Source organism: Nematostella vectensis, chromosome 10 (genome assembly GCF_932526225.1).
Source record: "Nematostella vectensis chromosome 10, jaNemVect1.1, whole genome shotgun sequence".
Classification (NCBI taxonomy): Eukaryota; Metazoa; Cnidaria; class Anthozoa; order Actiniaria; family Edwardsiidae; genus Nematostella; species Nematostella vectensis.
Window position 1 is genome coordinate 1,585,203 of NC_064043.1, and position 20,472 is coordinate 1,605,674.

The following is a 20,472-nucleotide window of genomic DNA, read 5'->3' on the forward strand; positions in this document are numbered from 1 at the left end:
TATTTATTTGTTCATGACCCAAAGAAGGCGCATATTCGTGGAGGAGCTAATTTCAAAGTCCGTTTTATCTAGTCTTTTTTTTAACGCTCAAGGAGTACAAGGATTAAAATATTCCATAAACGCATAACAAAACGGTCTTTCAATGTTTAAAAAAAAACTGTCCGCTTTGTTGTTTTTTGTTTTCCTTTCTAACGTCTTCGAGGTCTATTGTGCAACACGCTTAATCGACTCGCTTATTCATATCTTCCCTCTCAGGTGAGGCGCTCGGATTATTGGGGGAGGAATTGGACGGGGAGAAATCGTAAAACATTGGGGGCCAGCCACACCCTTACTGGTCATTTCCTTAAAATTTTTGAAAATATTTGGGGGGGGGGGGGGGGGAACGCGTGCCCTCAGTGACCTGTCGCGCAAAAAAAAAATAATTGCAAGTCGCACGGTTTTTTTTGCGTGTGACACCCCCTTTGCAACTTGTTTTGCATTTCTCAAAGTCGCACGAAAAGTAGAACGCTCTTCTACTTTCTGAAACAAATTGCTTCAAGTCGCAGGAAAAACTTCACGTGTGACATGGTGCGTGCGACCTGCAACAATTTCATTGCGAGACAAGTTTCAGCCGAAAAATCTAAGTGTTACAGCAGGGCCTTTAGCCTAAGATATATTTTCTAGATCTATTCATGAATAGTTATAAAATGAAAATTAAGTTTCAACATTCAGCCAGTCATAAAGAAATCCTACTTAAATAGAGGGTTTACCCGAGAGAACTGGTGATCGATATCTAAGGGTTTAAGGCCAAATTTTCAGCGTGATTTTTTTTTACGGCCAAGGAAGGAAAGCGAGTGCTTGTAATGGGGGCGTGGTTGAGGTTACCATTATATTATCATCATTTTTTACGATGGGGGAGGTACACAAGTTTGACTCTCCGATGTACCTCAACATGAGGATATGGAAAGAGACGTACTTGCAAAAATAGGCAATTTATTTTCAATATATATTATTCAAAATATTCTCCAATAAGTTTATCAGCTACAAAAATAGTATATGTTATACAATCAAGGTATAAATTATATACAAAGTATTAAACAACAGAGTTGTTGCGTACAGGCGTATGCATCCATGTGGTATGTCAAACATACTATGTCACGTAGGTTGTAGCCGCGCACAAAAATCTGCAACAACGTCGAAGAAAGAATAAAAAGCATAGCTAGCAAATTAAGGAATACTTAAAAATAATATCACTACCTTCCAAAATAGAACGTTTACCCAAAATTATATGATATATCAAATTAATTTATTTCAGTTAAGGCAAACTAGTTCTCCTTGAACGTTCACGTGCCTTATTGATGTTCATTGGCTTCCCTATTTGAGTTCACGTGCCTTATTGATGTTCATTGCCTCCCCTATTTGAGTTCACGTGCCTTATTGATGTTCATTGGCTCCCCTATTTGAGTTCACGTGCCTTATTGATGTTCATTGGCTCCCCTATTTGAGTTCACGTGCCTTAATGATGTTTATTGGCTCCCTTATTTGAGTTCACGTGCGTTAATGATGTTCATTAGCTCCCCTATTTGAGTCCACGTGCCTAATTGTTGATTATTGGCTCCCTGTTGTTAGCCCGCGTGCCTAGTTGATGTTCATCAGCTGTTCTTCCTTGACGTTGTGTTCTTGCTCGATAATAATTTCGTCCCTGGGCGGCTGCGGTTGGACGGTGGTCGGATTTTCCAAGAAGTTTTGCATGAAGTTCTGAATCTCGCCTCTTGCCTCTGATGACAAATAAGATGTAGTTCAGAGAAAGATAAGTTTAAAAGTGAGCTTTTGTTTTGCCCCACAACCAGGCGCGCAAAGGATTATGGTGACCGTCCTTCCAAGGAAGCATTGCGCACCAAAAAAACAAACCCTTTGCACACCTGCCTCGTCAACCGATTTATTTTCCCCCATTTCAGCGACCGAAAGCGTATGACTTCGGACTTGTACCCAGACTCCTACCTTTAAGCTTGCGCTCCGCCTCGTCCTTGCCAGCTCTTTCTCGGTCCAACTCTTCGATCAATGATTCTATGAAAAAAAGAAAGGGTATATTAGATATTCATTCTATCAAAAAGTTTGTAGAATGTGTTAAGCCCCGTGCAAACTGCGCCAGCGCCAACCAGCATTGCTGGCTAATTCTTTTTAGGGTAGGGTAGGGTAGGGTAGGGTAGGGTAGGGTAGGATAGGGTAGGGTAGGGTAGGGTAGGGTAGGGTAGGGTAGGGTAGGGTAGGGTAGGGTAGGGTAGGGTAGGGTAGGGTAGGGTAGGGTAGGGTAGGGTAGGGTAGGGTAGGGTAGGGTAGGGTAGGGTAGGGATGGTGGGTGGGTGGGTGGGTAGGCAATGCAGTGGCTTTGACCAAATATTTGGCATGTACCGTTCAACTGCTTCATTGCTTCCTGAGAGGTTCCGCTCATTTCCTGCTGAAGCATAACACAGCGCTGCTGCTCCTCTGACAGTATGAATCAGAAACGTGATTAGCAATATTATCCATGGCGTAACCATGCTATATTATCCATGGCGTAATCATGCCATATTATCAATGGCGTAATCATACCATATTATCCATGGCGTAACCATGCTATATTATCCATGGCGTAATCGTGCTATATTATCCATGGCGTAACCATGCTATATTATCCATGGCGTAATCATGCTATATTATCCATGGCGTAATCATGCTATATTATCCATGGCGTAATCATGCCATATTATCCATGGCGTAATCATGCAATATTATCCATGGCGTAATCATGCTATATTATCCATGGCGTAATCATACCATATTATCCATGGCGTAATCATGCCATATTATCCATGGCGTAATCATGCCATATTATCCATGGCGTAATTATACCATATTATCAATGGCGTAATCATACCATATTATCCATGGCGTAATCATACCATATTATCCATGGCGTAATTATACCATATTATCCATGGCGTAATTATACTATATTATCCATGGCGTAATCATGCCATATTATCCATGGCGTAATTATACCATATTATCCATGGCGTAATCATGCTATATTATCCATGGCGTAATCATGCTATATTATCCATGGCGTAATCATGCTATATTATCCATGGCGTAATCATACCATATTATCCATGGCGTAACCATGCTATATTATCCATGGCGTAACCATGCTATATTATCCATGGCGTAATCATGCTATATTATCCATGGCGTAACCATGCTATATTATCCATGGCGTAATCATACCATATTATCAATGGCGTAATCATGCCATATTATCCATGGCGTAATCATGCAATATTATCCATGGCGTAATCATGCTATATTATCCATGGCGTAATCATACCATATTATCCATGGCGTAATCATGCCATATTATCCATGGCGTAATCATGCCATATTATCCATGGCGTAATTATACCATATTATCAATGGCGTAATCATACCATATTATCCATGGCGTAATCATACCATATTATCCATGGCGTAATCATGCTATATTATCCATGGCGTAATCATACCATATTATCCATGGCGTAATCATGCCATATTATCCATGGCGTAATCATGCCATATTATCCATGGCGTAATTATACCATATTATCAATGGCGTAATCATACCATATTATCCATGGCGTAATCATACCATATTATCCATGGCGTAATCATACCATATTATCCATGGCGTCATTATAACATATTATCCATTGCGTAATCAAACCATATTATCCATGGTGTGATTATACCATATTATCCAGGGCGTAATCATACCATATTATCCATGGCGTAATCATGCCATATTATCCATGGCGTAATTATACCATATTATCAATGGCTTAATCATACCATATTATCCATGGCGTGATCATACCATATTATCCATGGCGTGATCATACCATATTATCCATGGCGTCATTATAACATATTATCCATTGCGTAATCAAACCATATTATCCATGGTGTGATTATACCATATTATCCAGGGCGTAATTATACCATATTATTCATGGCGTAATCATTACGGTATACCATATTATTCATGGTGTAATTATACCATAAAAACGTCACCTCGATCTCAAAAACACTCACCGACGAACTTCTCGTTCAACTTTCGTTTTGCTTTCTTCTCACGTTTGAGCTTCTTCTGCAAAAATGCTAGCAAGGAGAAGAGGCAAGTGAGATATTGATTAGGATGACGACGATATGCTGCTGATGACGATTCGTGATGATGTTTAATATGATAACGACTACAATAATAATGACTAACCTAACAAAGAAAATAAAAATGCTTATATTTGTGGTAGTGATGGTGATGATGATGGATGATGACATTATCCATAACGATCATGCCAATGTTAACAATATAGATCATGGCGAGGAATGTGATAGTGGTTATGGTGTTTGGTTAAGTTGTTGTACAGGTCATAATGATAGTGCTGGCAGGTCATAATGATAGTGCTGGCAGGCCATAATGATAGTGCTGGCAGGTCATAATGATAGTGCTGGCAGGCCATAATGATAGTTCTGGCAGGTCATAATGATAGTGCTTGCAGGTCATAATGATAGTTCTGGCAGGTCATAATGATAGTGCTGGCAGGTCATAATGATAGTGCTGGCAGGTCATAATGATAGTGCTGGCAGGCCATAATGATAGTGCTGGCAGGTCATAATGATAGTGCTGGCAGGTCATAATGATAGTGCTGGCAGGCCATAATGATAGTTCTGGCAGGTCATAATGATAGTGCTGGCAGGCCATAATGATAGTGCTGGCAGGTCATAATGATAGTGCTGGCAGTGAACCATACTTTTGCCTCGCTGTAATGATGCACAAAGTCGCTCAGACCTCTGAAGAGCTTCTCTCTCCCTCATCAGCTGTCTTCTCAGCTCCTCTACACAGACAAAACACACAAAACCGTTTGTAAAATTAGTTATTTGAGTTGACTATCATCTCAAAGAGGTAGCGTTTCGTGACAGATTCACTGAGAGGGGTGCGCAGACATGGGTAATATACCATAAGGTGTAAAATCCGGAGGTGGGGGGGGGGGGGACAGGGGAGGAGAAGGGGGATGCTCACGCTCCAAGTGTCGACCTCGCGTCAGCTTAAAAGTATATGATTATACCTTTCTCGTTCAGGGCTTGTATATGATTGCATGTCACTCTACCTTTCTCGTTCAGGGCTTGTATATGATTACATGTCACTCTACCTTTCTCGCTCAGGGCTTTTATATGATTACATGTCACTCTACCTTTCTCGGTCAGTGCTTGGCGCTGTTGCTGCCGTGCATTCTCCGCAGCCACGTTTAGTAGCCCCTGTATGTTCCTCAGTAGAGTCTCGATAGACCCGCCCTCTCGTGCCTCCATCTGCCAATAACACCACGAAAGCAAACCAATCAACTACCATAATCAAGTAATCAATGGATATTCCTTATAGTAGTCTCGACTCATCCGCCATAACGCAACCCGGACTCGGATTAGATTGCCTTTACTCTACACACTGTCTATATTTGTGGAAAAATGCATTACCTCTCGTGACATAATTCGGATTGAAGTATCAGAGCCGGCGTCACTTGTTACTCGCTGTTCTGCATGCTCCATTGTGCCAGTACTGCTGACATGCTGCACCGACGGCTCGACTATGACTAAGTCACCCCCAGATGAGCATCGCACGGGACTATGGGTAGGCTGTATTACAGGGCTGCGAGCTCCCTGTGAAGAAAGGGATAGAGCGGGGCTTGGGTTTGGGTGCGGCATATGTCCGCGTATGTTCACCATAGTAGGTAGGTTGGACAGCGATGAAGGCCTCGCGCTGAATGAGAACGAAAGCGGGTTGCCTGAGGGCGAGCCTCGACTTCCGGTTCCCGTGCCATTCATGACGGGTGATGTTGAATTGCGTGACGTAAGTGAAGACACGTGCGTATTACCATGGTAACGGGGTGAAGTCACGTGCTGGCTCAATGGCATCTTGAAGGGTGTCACGCTCTCGCCATTGTTATTATTATCACGTGTGTCGTCCTTGGAGGCGTGATTTGTGGATTTGACGTCACCAGTCTCCATGGAGATGTGGTCGGATGGTTGACGTTCAGGGTCGACCTTGAAGTGTTTGAACGGGTAGTTCATCAGCTCAGGGGGAATGTCAGGGTTCTTTTTACGTCTTCCGGGCCCCCTGTGGAAGAAAATCGGGTGGTGACCAAGTTTATAGTGATGACGTAGGTGATGACGATAGAGTCTGAATAGGGATAACCGACTAGCGACAAACAGCCTAAAATACCGACTAATAACTAATAACTAGAAGTTTCTAATAGAAAGTCTAATAGAGGACGGGACGAACATGTTTCAGTACAGGGGTTCTCGAAAAAGACCGCTAATCAGCATGATATCAAAATACAAATCAGCCAACTGGGAAGCCTGTGGTGTGGACACGAAAAATTGCATCCACTACATAGCCTGAGTATCTGGCGATTTTATTTTTCAAAAGTTTCTCGCTGGCGCGATAGAAACATAGGAGTAGTCCGGTCGCTTAGTGTTTCAATCTATACATAGCGGACAAAAGCACCAAACTTGGCACAAAGATAGCTAAGAGGTTGCTAATTAATATTGAGACCGGTGCCCACCGGTACCACTTGAGGATTTTGTGTAATAACGGAATAAAAATTAGAAAAAAGAGTCCATCACGGGCTTCCTGTGGTGAAATATAAAAAACCTTGCATTTCCAAAACTAAGGCGAAATATCTAATTGTTTTATTCTAGTAGGGGAAATATAACGCTATTTGTTAATATTTCAAGATAAAACTGTCGTCGGCTGCATTAAAACGCTTTATCTAAGAGAAAAAGTTTTCAAGGCTAGACCCAATTCCCCTCACCATCCAAGATGGCGGCTTATATTGGCATAGTATACGCTGTAAGTACCTCATAAAATCGCGTATTTTAGGTGAAAAAAGGCCCATACTCTATTTATTAAGGACTTAAAATGTCAATAACCTACCAAATATGAACTTTTGTCTTGAATGTAAATGTCTTTCCTCCTAAATCTTCGATTATCGCAATTATCGGGTATTTTGACGTTGGCTAAAAAGAGGTAGAGCTGGATTTTATAGGGGGCGTTGTAAATGTATGTCAACTAGACACCACAGAACAACGAGATGCTTTAGATATGCCTTCTCAATCAAAGTAATTAGTTTGTGAATCTTTTCTTGAGAATATTAAAGGATTTAGATGTTCTGCAAAAGAAACATCTATAGAAACTCTTTGTCGCAAATAGTGCAAAATGGCACAGGAATTATCATAAATTTGCGGTATCAATGCTCGAAAGCCTTTAAGAACGAAAAAAGGTGACTAGAAGAGGAACTGCGAAAAAAAAAAAAACAGGATAGCAACCAACCTCCAACGAATCGCCGCAGCAATAGAGGACGATGTTATAATGATGACCTCTGGGATGGAAAAAGCCGTGGAGCATAAGTAAAGGAAAGGTCTCCAGGAAGCGAGGGAGGATGATAAAAAAAGTGTACAGCTTTTGTCAGGCTCATAGAATATAATATATTATCAGAATATATAAGTGGAAGCTGTTGAAAATGGTACGTACCTTTTTTGTGATGTCCAAGCTCCACAATGCGCATGAGACACGCTTGGGAGATTTCGGGAATGAGAAATCCTTTAACGTTTAACCGATTTTTACTAAAGGACAGATTTTTAGAGGCTTTTTCTAAGGCGCACGATCAGTGATCGGCGGACCGTTATTGTAATAAAGGGGAGAAAGTTATTCTGAAACAAACTGAAAGAGACTTTTCAGAATGATGCACGTACGCTAGCTTGTGTGCAGGGTCTGCTGGGATTTCTTTTCCAAACAGAAGATTTTTTCTTCGACGTGCTATAAACAAGTGTACAAAAACTCTAGTGTCAACGGTACTAGCGTCAACCTTAGGAGGACACGTTTAGGCCCAAACCTGACGTAAGCCAGAATTATTCTATGTAAGTTATAAACGATCAGATGGTTTTGAGCGCCATACCCGTAAACGCCAGCCAACCCTGCCGATTTATATACTGGCCGCTTTGGCCCGTAACTAGCATGGGGTAGAGCGAGGCTCTCGCCTCGGTAACAATTGTGATAATTTGATTTAAAAAATAACATAGGGCCGTAATGGAAAGATAAACAAATGATCCGAGTTGTCATGGCATATTTTATCAACGCACAACAGCCTATGAAAAATCTCCCTCATCGGTAGCTGATTTTTTTCCTGGTGACTGGCCTATTAATTACAGCCGCGCTGGTTGAATCAAAGCTCTGTAACCCTTAATATAATTAACAAAAACGTAGGAAGAAACCACCGGACAGCCTCTATCTCTATCTGCTGGTGTGCGTCGGACCTTGTGGTCTGCGTCGACAGTTGATTAATTAATAAAACCCTTAAAACCTCCCACATAACCTGCAATACTAAAAACGATATTTATATGATTCAATGTAACCGCTGTAATCTTCAATATATTGGGGAAACTAAACGCAAATTGAAAGAACGCTTTAATGACCACCGCAGAACTGTAGACTCCCAAGCTCGGTCCATACCAACACACGCCGCTGAACACTTCCTAAAACCTAACCACTCCGCTTCTGACACAGAGCTCATACCTATTGAAAAAATAAGAAATAACCGCGACTCCATCCGCAAAGCAAGAGAAGCCACACTGATAGCTCGCGCTGGCACTCTTGAACCCGGTGGCCTCAACCGGCGTGAAGAAACCGTTTAGCTTCTTAGTAATCCACACCACCCTATTTACCATAAGTCACTCCTTACTCAATTACTATTTTTACCTTTTGTTAGTTAATCATCAATGAACTTTGTACATATACTAGCTGTAACATGCCATTGTAACTCATTTATAACCTGAAGAAGGCAGGTATTGGCCTGCCGAAACATCGTTCTAAAAAACATAAATCTGCGTTGTTGTCGACTTTTTCTTTTAAAGGTTTTCTTAATATAATGCTTAGACAGCTCGTTGAAAGAAAATTTCTGGTGAAATGCATGTGTACCACCTATTGTGCTTATTTGATGGACGGAAATCAGTCATATTATTATATTTATATGTTGGCAAGAGGGATGTAAAAAAAGGCCGCGCGGAGCCTGGGTTCCAGTAGATTTCCTTCTTCCTCAAATGTAGCTTTTTATAGCTATTTTTTATAGCGTTTTTTTTTGTTCGGAATTCGATAGAGTACAGCTTAAATGATAGAAATCGTTTTCAAATATGTGCATTTTTATCTTTTTTTGCCTCATGAAAAGGTATGAAAATCTGACCACAGGGTGCCCGCAACACCAGATTTCTAAAAAAAAGAATTGCTCTTTATCTATGGATCCGCTAATAGTACCGGTGGGCACCGGTCACAATATTAATTACCATCTCATAGACTATAATTATACCAAGTTCGGTGCTTTTGTCCGCTGTGTATAGATTGAGCTCTTTTTGTGCGCTAAGCGACCCGACTAGAGGGCCTGATACTCAGGTTATCCACTACATGAAACTCGCGCATGCGTTAAAACAACGCTGATCGATATGAAACAGGGGCTCATAAGTAGGGGCAATCATCTGTATCATCAGGGGCTCATAAGTAGGGGTAATCATCTGTATTATATAAGTGTCACGGCGTTTCCTAGGATCAGGCTATTTTTAGACGCACGGATTAGCCAATCAGATGGCAGGGCGGAAAAATTGACTTTGTCTCAAGGAATCCAAAATGGCGGACGAGAAGGGGGAAAACGACTTCTTACACTATTGTTAGTTAGTATCAAAAACCTTATGGATGATAATATCGCCTCTCAGCGACAGAATTTCGAGATCGATACAAATGATCACTTATTTTTTGCAAGAGCAAGAAAAAATGTCCTCGTAACAACGTTTGAGTCCACTTATGGAGAAATAAATAGTCCAAGGCTAGTAACAGAATGTTTCTTTCTCTGCGACAAAAAGGATTCAGAAATAAGAAGGCATATGACGACGTAGGTAGACTTTGAAAAGCAAGCGTCGTTTTACCCCTTCTCGGCCGCCATTTTGGATTCCTTGAGACAAAGTCATTTTTTCCGCCCTGTCATCTGATTGGCTAATCCGCGCGTCTAAAAATAGCCTGATCCTAGGAAACGCCGTGACACCTATATAGTACCAGAATGTGGGGAAGTTGATTGCCCCTACTTATGAGCCCCTGATGAAATCAATATACAAATCAGCCGACTGGGAAACCTTTGGTGTGGACACGAAAAATCTCATACACTATATGAAACTCGCGCATGCGCTAAAAAGACCGCTGATCTGCATGAAATAAAAATACAAATCAACCGACTGGGAAGCCTGTGGTGTGGACACGAAAAATCATATGCGATACCAAGATTAGGTCGCTGCGCTCCCTTTGAGCAAAAATAACCGACTACCGAAAAAAATGGAAGACGCCGGTAATCGTATTGTATAGTCTTTATCTCCATCGTAAACATGCAGAAATCGTACTACAGACTAATAACTAATATAAAATAACCGATTACCGACAAAAAATGGGAGACGTCAGGAACTCATGTTATATAGTCTTTATCTCCATCGTAAACATGCAGAAATCGTACTACCGAAAAACACTAAAATAAAAATCCCGAACATAGAAAAACGAATTTCCAGGTTGTCTCGCAACCAATCGTTTTGTTTTTATTCGCCGTTTGCATTTATTTTGAAAAAAGGTGTATAAACACATCATTGTTCGTTCTCTTTCCCTTATTTCTCTTGTAGATTCGTGCTATTGGAATTTTGATAAAAAGAAACAGTGTAACTATATCGTACTGTTTTAAAACGCCCAAAACCAGGGCGATCGGCGATAAAAAAAAGATTGTTTGGTCACACGACAACGTTTTATTCATAAAGCTGGGTGCAAACCAAAGAACGTTTTTTTTTTCATGTCTAGCACGTGTGTTTTTGCACACATGTTTCTTTGGCCCAATGTAATATTTTGTCTTTTCGGCGATAAATATTTTCTTCCTGTCGCTTCACCGGAAATAACTTCAAGTACTGGTCAAAGGCGAGCTTTTCTACGCAATAAAAAATTACGAAACTTAATCACCGAAAGGATCACCGAATCAATGTGATTCAAACTACAATCTTAAAGAACGCCAAACATTTTCTTTATAGTAAGAAATAGCCAATGCCTTAACAGGTTTTTGTTTTCTGTGAAAGGTCAACCGACACACAGTACTTCCAAGCAGCATTTGGCACAATTTCACGACTCCAAGATAGTAGCGCTGCGAAAATGAGTAATAAACTCATTTTACTTAATTGATCCATTGTCTCAAATACTTCAACTTTTACCTTCAAAGAATAGTGTTCAAATACTCATTTTCTTTTCGGTAAATCAGCCTAAAAATGACAAATATTTTTACCATCGGCACACACTTTTTAAGGATAATGAAATGCGCGTGTTTGGCCGATAGCACAATTGGACTTGAAGACGTCTACGCGTTTGGAGAGATTAAAATCATTTACATAAACCGCGACGCGAAATTTAGATTTTCTTTATTGAAATGTAAACAATACCAAAATTCATAAGGAGCAACCGACACATTAACATTTGGAGTTTTTAAAAGTCTGATTTTTTTGTAAAAAAAAAATATATATATAGAAATGTGTAAAACTATGTTTAGCTAGTAAACCTAAGTGATTTTTTTTTGTGATGTTGAGAATGTCAGCAAGGAAATCTGATCGGGAAGTAATCTCAACAATGGCTGATTCTCAAACTGCAATTAACATTGTCGGGGTTTGGGGGTCAACTTTGTAACTAAAGAAATTCCTAAAATGTTCATTATCTCCGGGACCAGGGGAAATTAATTAGCCACGCCAAGTATTACCATTAAACCAAGAATGTGCTTAGAAGTCTTAAGGATATTGGATGAATTCGTGGGGTTTTGGTGAGTACGAGATAGTGATGTTTGCATACCTATAGAGAATGCAGTCTTCGTAGATTTTATTAAAGTCTTCTTTGGAGATGAGCTTGCATCGATTCACCACTTGTCCGATTGCTCCAACACTTCGCATCATTCTTACTTGCTCAACGTTACAATTCCTTCCCTGGATATTCATGCGCTTGAGTTTCGTGTACACTGTGTGCATTCCAGATACCAGATCTTTGAGAAAGTATTCATAGACTTGCGGGAAACACAACAAGTCTTCGCCATCGACGTTAAACGCGGCAATATCAATGCCATTCACGGTGACTGTCTTTAGCTTGTACTCTTTTCCGAGGGGTAACGAAGGTGTGTCGTGCTCGATGAAGCTGTAGTCAGAAGTTTGTGGAGTTTGTGGATGGTGAGGAGGAGGCGAGTACACTGCAGTAGGCGACTCCATGTTGGATTAGACTCTGTTTGAAATGCAAAACTTCAAATAACAAACTTCAAAAATCAACAAGGTTGTTAAATTTTGACAATGTTATTGACCACGTGGGACCTGGTGTTAATCTTCCATTGCCCATTTGTAGTAAGAGGCCACTCCCCATCGTCAATTCCGCGCTTCTCATTGGCTACATCGTGACGTATATCTCGGAGTCAATCAAAAAATATGAAGATTGTTAATTACGTTTCAGGCTTTTGAAGAGAGGGGATTGAGTCCTTGAGAATGCCGCGTTTTCGCTGATAGCCAGCATTTCGCTCGCGGCTTCGGATACTGTAAGGCAATCTTCTTTATTAGTTTGCAGGAAATGAGGATACCAGCTTGAAAACGAATTGTCTCAGCAAGGGATCCTAATTCAAAACTATCCTTTGATCAAAAACAGTCACAAAGATTAGATTTAATTACACAGTTAATACCAACATAACAAATTTTCCGAAATTTAATCTAGGTCACACAATTTCGAAACTTAAAAACTATACTGTTTCATAAAATAAAATTACTGCAAAGCCGATATTTAATATTAACACAATGCGCTTTAAATGCTTCACTCTTTTTGTCTTACTACCACCGGTACAAAGCATAATAATAATGATAATAATATAGCATTGTGATGTTGTATCCGCGCGAGATGTGAAGGAATGTTCTTTCGTCTCTAGTTTACAAAGGTATTAATCACTTTCTGTTAGCATTAAATGAATATTCCTCTTGTGTTGCTTTCAGGCGCATGATTGATTGGATAGTGGAAATCGCTTTGTTTGCCTACAAAGCATTCCGATATTACAGTGTCACTCGACCATCCGACAAATAGAACAGATAATAAAAAGAGCACGGCTTTCACGAAACTAATTTGATAAAGATGATAACTGTATCTTGTATAATGACCACATTATGCGTTCAACTAAGTGAGTTTCTTGGTTAGTCAGTTAACCAATGTTTGTCAGAGTGTAGCCAGTATAGATTTATAGCCTACAAGGAAAACTTGAAATCCGATATTCATCAGCTCTTCAACTCTTGGCTCTTTCAACAAAGTTTATTTTGTTTTCTATTAGAGAGGTGTTATTTCTGGCTCGCAGACGGCCTCAAGCGATAAGCTAAATCTAAGCTGTCCAACCAACCAGGTTTAACAGCTTTTAATCTTTGTGTAAGATTTTCAGCGAACAAATGCTCAGTGGCAATTAATAAATAAAAAAATACCATTACACTTTTCACAATTTAGGATTATATATTGCTGTTTACTCAGCCTGGCAAAAAAGGACCTACTTTAAGCACAGTTGATAACAGGAAGTACGTTTGTCATAGCTAAAACCAAAATTCTTTTTCATTCCATTTCTATTTATAAAATGTCTTTCTTTGGTCTTGATGCGTTTTATTACGGTTTCCGGGGAGTCTGCACTCATTCTTTTATAAGAACGTCTAATTTTCAATGAGGCAGGGCCATTCCTTATTTTTGGAATATTTTAAGTCCCAAAATATTCTTAACATTTAAATAATTTTAAATTAAATTAAACATCAGGAAGAGAATTACACAGATAATCAATAGCATATATCATGTCCTTAGCATGTTCATAAAAACGTTCTTATAAAAATTAGTGTATATCTACAAGAGACATTCCGATATGTTGATGTTTGACGTGTCGGATTAAGAGTAAATCTTGAATCTTATTATTTTCACTGCATTCTGTTCTCAAATGTCAACTCGTACAAAAGCTGGTTTAGTAAGTGAACTGATAATGAACAATTCAGCAATTAAATAATGGACTTTGGACACAGTGTTATATTATGAGCTCAATATCCGATGGCAAAAGAGTCGAAAAATGAACAAGACAACAAATACTAGTATTTATAAACGCGAACATTTTTCGCATAGAAATTTCAGCGTACCTGTAATTCAGTATGAGGTTTCAATTCTTGTGTTTTTATTTTTCTGCAAATATGAAATTCGAGTTTTGCGAGCCTTTCTAGACTTCGTTGCCTTTTTGATTAATCCAGAAATTTCTGCGTAACCTTGTTAAAATAACGCTAAAATTAACTGTGAACCTGTGAACTTGCACCCATTGAAGAGATTAAGACATACTTAGACTAATGACGGCACATGTTATTTTATGACAGCACATGTTATTTTATATAACTGAGTTACTCTGTTATTTATGACCAAAATAGATGACGATGTAGGAAATGCTGACGATGGCAAGGAAGCATCGTGATGTGCACCCTTAAACATCACCGTATTGTGAATTCCGCGTATAGATTTTTCCTGGTCTAGCATACGCTCATTTATCGTGAAACGTCATGACCATTTTCGAACTCAGGAATCATACGTTTAAAGCATTATCACACCCGCACGCCACGGTCACTTTTGCGCCTAGAGGTTTGGTGAGTTGGGGGTCCGAGAAAAAAAAATACTGTTAGGTTCGATGCAAATCTTATCTTTTAGGGTAAAAATTCAAAGAAACATTTAGGTTTCTAATAAGCACAAAATAGGAACTTACAGAAACCAAGACGCTTTTCCTCCTTGGAGAAACAAATGGCGTATCTTTTGTGGTGTTATTTTACTTCATAACAAACAGCTTTTATCTAAAACATGGACGCTTTTTAGACTTGATGAATTTGAAAGCCTAATATGCTTTTTTTTCTAACAGGTGGTTTAAGCAATGATTTCAAGAATAAACCAATAGCATATCAATATACATTAACATCGTTTGACAGTTTGACATTTTTTTGTTTCTCAAGTGTAAGTCGAAAATACGTTTTTTTAACAATACGCGTACTATAAACTTCTCCAATTCTAAGTTAACTGATTTAGATGTTAATACATCGTTTTGAGGAAATGCAGAAACGATATAGTTTTTTTATATACAATACTATATAGACATACTTTGATTTTCTATCTCTTAACAATTTATGTTTTCAACATAAACTTCAGGAAGGCGCCATAGGAAAAACAATGCCCGCTGAAATTGTCAATTCTCGATAGATGTCATGACTTTTCGAATAAGGTTGCACCGTCGAGAATCCATGTGTCGTAGCCCACGGTGGTTCATGGGTAGCGTATCAACGACTAAATCCTTGTATGTGAAAGCTATGTGAATGTTCATAAGAACATGAACAAGAAATCTACAGCTTTTAAAACCTGCATTTGTATTTTATTTACGCTTATTTCATTAGTTATTTCGTACCCATGGAGTACTGCGGGTTACGATACACAGATTCTCCGAGTTTAACCTTACTTGAAATAAGTGTATCTCCTATCGTAGAGGTGAAACGGATTTTTATAAAGGTGCCGATGGATCAAACCGATTGTTATGCAACCTTATAACGAATCGTGCTTTCCCGAACCCGAGGAGGCTTTATTGCTGATGGTTTAAAAAAACAACCTACAAATTATTCTTGATCCTGAGATTGATGTTCGAGCAGGATCAACCTTCATCTTCAATTGATTTAAAACCTCTTTTTCACGAATAGTCTTCCAGAACATGTTGCTCCATCAGAATTCACGGCACAGTAAGCACGATTGGCTGCAGTATTCCTTTAATTATAACCTCCTTGTAATCGTGATCCTGATGGCTCCAAATAAATCGTAGACATAAAACAGGCTTTTCTAGATTAAACACGATTGACGGCAGGATATTCCTCTTCTTGTTATGTGACGGTAGTGTTAGTCAGGTTTTCCTTGGTAAAACACGAATGATTACCAGTTGTTCTCCTTTCAAGAGATACCATATTTTAGATCGAGGTCCTGACCTTTATGCCTGATACAGATTGTAGCTCCTCCTCATGTTTTACCGCCAAGGTTAAACACGATTGAGCGCAGGTTGAGTGCGAGGAAGGCGTTGCCGGGGTCACTGTTACGCAGTAGCTCTTGGATTATCGGTTGGATCTGGAACGCTTCGAAATATCGGCGGTTACCCCTGCAATAGGAATGGTTATCAATGGTTACCCCTGCAAAAGGAATGGTTATTAATGGTTATACACCTGCAATAGGAATGGTTATCAATGGTTATACCCCTGCAATAGAAATGGTTATCAATGGTTATACCCCTGCAATAGAAATGGTTATCAATGGTTATACCCCTGCAATAGGAATGGTTATCAATGGTTACACCCCTGCAATAGGAATGGTCATCAATGGTTATACCCCTGCAATAGAAATGGTTATCAATGGTTATACCCCTGCAATAGGAATGGTTATCAATGGTTATACCCCTGCAATAGGAATGGTCATCAATGGTTATACCCCTGCAATAGAAATGGTTATCAATATGTATGGATACATACTTGTTCTTGGAAAGGTCTGAGAAACCTTATACATACACATACTGATACATACTTGTTCTTGGAAAGGTCTGAGAAACCCTATGCATACACATACTGATACATTTTTGTTCTTGGAAAGGTCTGACATACCTTATACATATACATGGCAACATTATACATACACAAACTGATATATACTAGTTCTTACTAGATACTCTGATACATACTTGTTCTTGGAAAGTCGCTGAAGTACAATGCTCAGCTTCTCGATGGCCTTGACTCCTGTCCCTTTGAACTGCAGCAGAGCCACGCATGCGCGGAACCAAGGCTCGTTACAACAGCTCTCCAGAAACGCCTGGAGAAATGCTAAAATAGAAGCAATAATCGCGTAAATGGAAAAATGTAAAGAAGTAATGATACAAAAAGGTGTGTAGAAATATAGGGAGGCGAGTAATTTATACTGTCGAAAGAAAAGCTTTAAAAAACGCAGTTGAGATCATATCAATCAATCAAAATAGCCATTCAGGTTAGATAAATGAGTTAATCTGTAAGATAAATATAATATTGCAGTATGTTCATCTCACATTAAGTGAATGTGAACGGGTCACGTGCTTGACCTCGGTGTCTGTGTAAAGTCTCGTGGTGTTGAAAGATGGACAGAACACTGGGATAACTTACGTGAGTCCATCGACATTTGTAACATGACATCTATGCTGCTATTCAGCAATGCCTGAGGAAGAGTGCACATAGACAACATATCATAATGAAAATTAACAAATCGCATTTGACGTTTGGCTAGGAAGAATAAGGACGAAAACGGGAAAATGAAGTCACCTTTTGTGCCGGTTTCATGTAGGGGAGGATGACATTGACTCCTTCGAATGTCAGGAAAAGCTGTTTACCCTGAAAAGCGACATAAACATATGCAGGAGGTTCCGCTATAAAAGGGAAAGCTCCTCCCATCCCCTGGCTCAAATTTGCAATTATAATCAGAATACGGCCACGCTAGCTGTCACAAATTCCAAGTCTCCTGTAAAATTGATTATCTCTGAGTCTAAGTCGGATGGGATAACATTTTGCACTGGTAACAAGACAGTTGTCTTAAGAGATTGATAAATTAGTTATTTGCTGTCCACTCACGTTTTCGGTGCAAAATTTTACATTTTGCGCTATCCATTATCTAGCGCACCTGCATAAATTATTCTCGCGCTGTGATAGAAATGCTCGTATTTAGAGCGCACACAGCTTGGTATAGCATTATTTTATGATAGATAGAAACATTTTTAGATGGACAACTCTATGAATGATATTTATTTTGGTTTTGAATATGAAATTTGAATTTAGCGCTCAGAGCAATTGTCCTGACATAGTGACTCATTTACGGCTGATTGATAACTGATTGTTTTTGAGCCCGGGGGTGGGAGGAGCTTTCCCTTTTATAGCGGAACCTCGTGTTTAAGTCTAGCGAGAAATTAGCGTGACAACTAGAGAGAGTGCTCAACGTCGTCACGCAAGTTGAACGTGGCTCAATAGAGTAATACTGTATATAGGTAACCAAGGTAGAGTCTAGCGTGACAGGAGAGTGTAGCATGGCTAAGTCGAATGTCACATATCTCCGTCACGCAACATGTGTTTAGGGTGACATATGGAGTCTACAGTCACTGGTAAGAGTCTGTCTAGTCTAGTAAGACAAGTGCATTCTAGCGTGACCGGGTAGCGTCTGGTGTGACGTGGAGTGTAGCATAGCTGAGTGGTGTGAATCGTGACATCATAAGGTCACGCGAGGCGAGTCCAGCGTGACTATATAGAGTCAAGTGTGACTTACCATGTCATCACGCAAGTCATTTTTGAGGACATCAAATACATGAGCAAGGTGGTCGACTGAAAGAGAATAAACGACGGAGTACGGAATACCGTATTTCATTAGGTTGTCTGTAATAGTGTTAATATTGCAAGGCGCGTAAACAGGGGCTACGTAGGGTGAACCCCGAAAACCCCAAAAGTTGTGAAGTTCCTTAGTAGAATAATGGAAGCAGGGTATTCTGAAGCTCCAACCTGGGAACGCGCTTGCTTGCATCGTATGGAAGCTGGCAATACGCATTTATTTGAAAGGTGTACACTTGTTCATCTTACCTTGTGAAAGCGTCTTGAGAATGATAAGTGAAGACAACAGTCTGACGCCGAGGTTAGGGCTGTGGAAGTAAAGGTCGCTCTTCCCTCTATCAGTGCGGGACAGACCTGTCACTAGGCCGTCCTCGGTAAACCTGATTGGCTGAGTAGAAACAATTACACATTGTTGAACAAGATATTGTGGGATGTTGATAGTCAGTATTAGCTTATTCAGGGTGCGATTTTATACTATGAGCGATAACGATAACCAGGCAGTCCTCGTTTGCTAAGAATATCAAACATCTATATTATAAATATTTTTCACTAATCTAGAAGCCGGTGCATGAGTAGTAGCACATGGGACGCTGAGATTTGATTTCAACATTCATACGAAAATTGCATCAAACATCTCAGGTTTTTCCTGGGCACTGAGCCAGCTGGTTGCAATTAGTGTAGTTTAGGGAGGTGTAAGAATAGAAGGGTTACATGCAAAGATAAAACTCTACAACTCCAATCTTTTTCATAAGTATGAAATGTTCAAGACTGGTGCACCCAAGCCGAAGCACTTGCGTTTGTTAAGTTTCTTTTTTTGCGAGTATAATGTCTTCCATACGTAGGATTTATCGGGTTGTTTTTGCGAGTCTTATGTCTCATACCTGGGGTTTGTACAGGTTCTCGCCGATGTGACGGAAGGTCGATGCCAACGTCGTCCTCTGAAATTATCACAACTGACATAAATATTCCTACATCCTAATAAATCATTTTACATCCATATAAATAAAATCGGCACTTGAAAATGCCTGATATTAATAATGAGCTTAGTTTTTTTGAGGTGCTCTTTGCCTACAGGTAATAAGAAGGACAGTGGCGGTGCAATATCAAGTATGACAGAGGCAATCTAGGTTAAAAGTGCGACTGTATGCCTCATACTGACTAGTAAACGCCAACAGAGAAAACGAAGACATAAAAATAAAGAAGACATGGGTTTCACTCGTAAGATCGCAGCGATAATACGACACCTGAGATACAGTGTCAGACCTTCCCTGGTATAGTATGATCAATAGGTATTCCGAAAACAGGGGTTGTAACCGTACGATCCTAGCGACAATAAGATAGTGACAGACTTTCCCTAGTATAGTATGATCAATAGGTATACCGAAGACAGGCGTTGTAACCGTAAGATCGAAGCGACAATACGATACCTGAGATCCGGTAACAGACTTTTCCATGTATAGTATACACCAGTAGGTAAACTGTAAACAGGGTTCCTGAACTCGAAGGTTTACTGCGGGGAGGTAGGTCAAGATATCCGCCATAGCGGGAAGAATCTAAACATAAAAGGGCGACTTGCATTAAAAAATGACTGCCGTCAAGCCAGAGAGCGACAAAAAAAAGGCCCTTTCTGACATAGAATTGGCTCTTTCTAGCATAGAATAGACCCTTTCTAGCATAGAATAGGCCCTTTCTGACAAGTAAGTGTTGAATAAGTTGCTTTTTGTTGTTATTTTGGAGCGCGTGCGAGTTTGCTAGGCAAAGAGCCACGTGATTTCTTAGTGCAAGTCTTAGAAACAGAATGTCTTTACTCAAAGTTTTACAAGACAAGCTTGAGCTTGGTAAACGTGTTAGTCAAGATCGCCGTGACATGGGCGTACACACTAACGCTTGCTGTTAAAGGCTTGCGACAAACAAGGGGCTGAACGGATCTAAACG

At 39.9% G+C, this 20,472-nt stretch overlaps 2 protein-coding genes across 3 annotated transcripts in view; both read right to left on the reverse strand.

Moving 5' to 3' along the window:
* Window positions 1–955: 955 nt before the first annotated feature.
* Window positions 956–13,641, reverse strand: LOC5512183 (dachshund homolog 1-like). The gene is made up of 8 exons (XM_032381566.2): window positions 11,951–13,641; window positions 5,524–6,163; window positions 5,247–5,361; window positions 4,806–4,889; window positions 4,090–4,155; window positions 2,392–2,466; window positions 1,981–2,046; window positions 956–1,757 (listed from the first exon to the last, which is right to left on the reverse strand). The coding sequence occupies exons 1-8, from the start codon at window positions 12,355–12,357 to the stop codon at window positions 1,618–1,620; spliced, it is 1,593 nt and encodes a 530-aa protein (XP_032237457.2). The 5' UTR covers window positions 12,358–13,641; the 3' UTR covers window positions 956–1,617.
* A 1,292-nt stretch (window positions 13,642–14,933) lies between these two features.
* The window catches only part of LOC116618159 (coiled-coil domain-containing protein 138), a 28,615-nt gene continuing 23,076 nt past the window's right edge, over window positions 14,934–20,472 (reverse strand). For both annotated transcript variants that reach the window (XM_032381564.2, XM_032381565.2), the window contains 8 exons: window positions 19,965–20,090; window positions 19,419–19,475; window positions 18,787–18,925; window positions 18,479–18,534; window positions 17,488–17,556; window positions 17,332–17,383; window positions 16,881–17,019; window positions 14,934–16,307 (listed from right to left, as the gene is read on the reverse strand). In XM_032381564.2, coding sequence (XP_032237455.2) covers window positions 16,172–16,307; window positions 16,881–17,019; window positions 17,332–17,383; window positions 17,488–17,556; window positions 18,479–18,534; window positions 18,787–18,925; window positions 19,419–19,475; window positions 19,965–20,090 — 774 coding nt within the window. In that variant the 3' untranslated portion in view covers window positions 14,934–16,171. The remainder of the gene's footprint in view (window positions 16,308–16,880; window positions 17,020–17,331; window positions 17,384–17,487; window positions 17,557–18,478; window positions 18,535–18,786; window positions 18,926–19,418; window positions 19,476–19,964; window positions 20,091–20,472) is intronic.

What these genes read in the sequence shown, in the direction of transcription:
- LOC5512183 (XM_032381566.2), bottom strand. Translation starts at nt 12,357, where the DNA reads ATGGAGTCGCCTACTGCAGTGTACTCGCCTCCTCCTCACCATCCACAA. An exon ending in TCCGAATTATGTCACGAGAG is followed by an intron (nt 5,362 to 5,523) that starts GTAATGCATTTT and finishes TGTTATTGGCAG; the next exon opens with ATGGAGGCACGAGAGGGCGG. An exon ending in GGCGGAGCGCAAGCTTAAAG is followed by an intron (nt 1,758 to 1,980) that starts GTAGGAGTCTGG and finishes ATTTGTCATCAG; the next exon opens with AGGCAAGAGGCGAGATTCAG.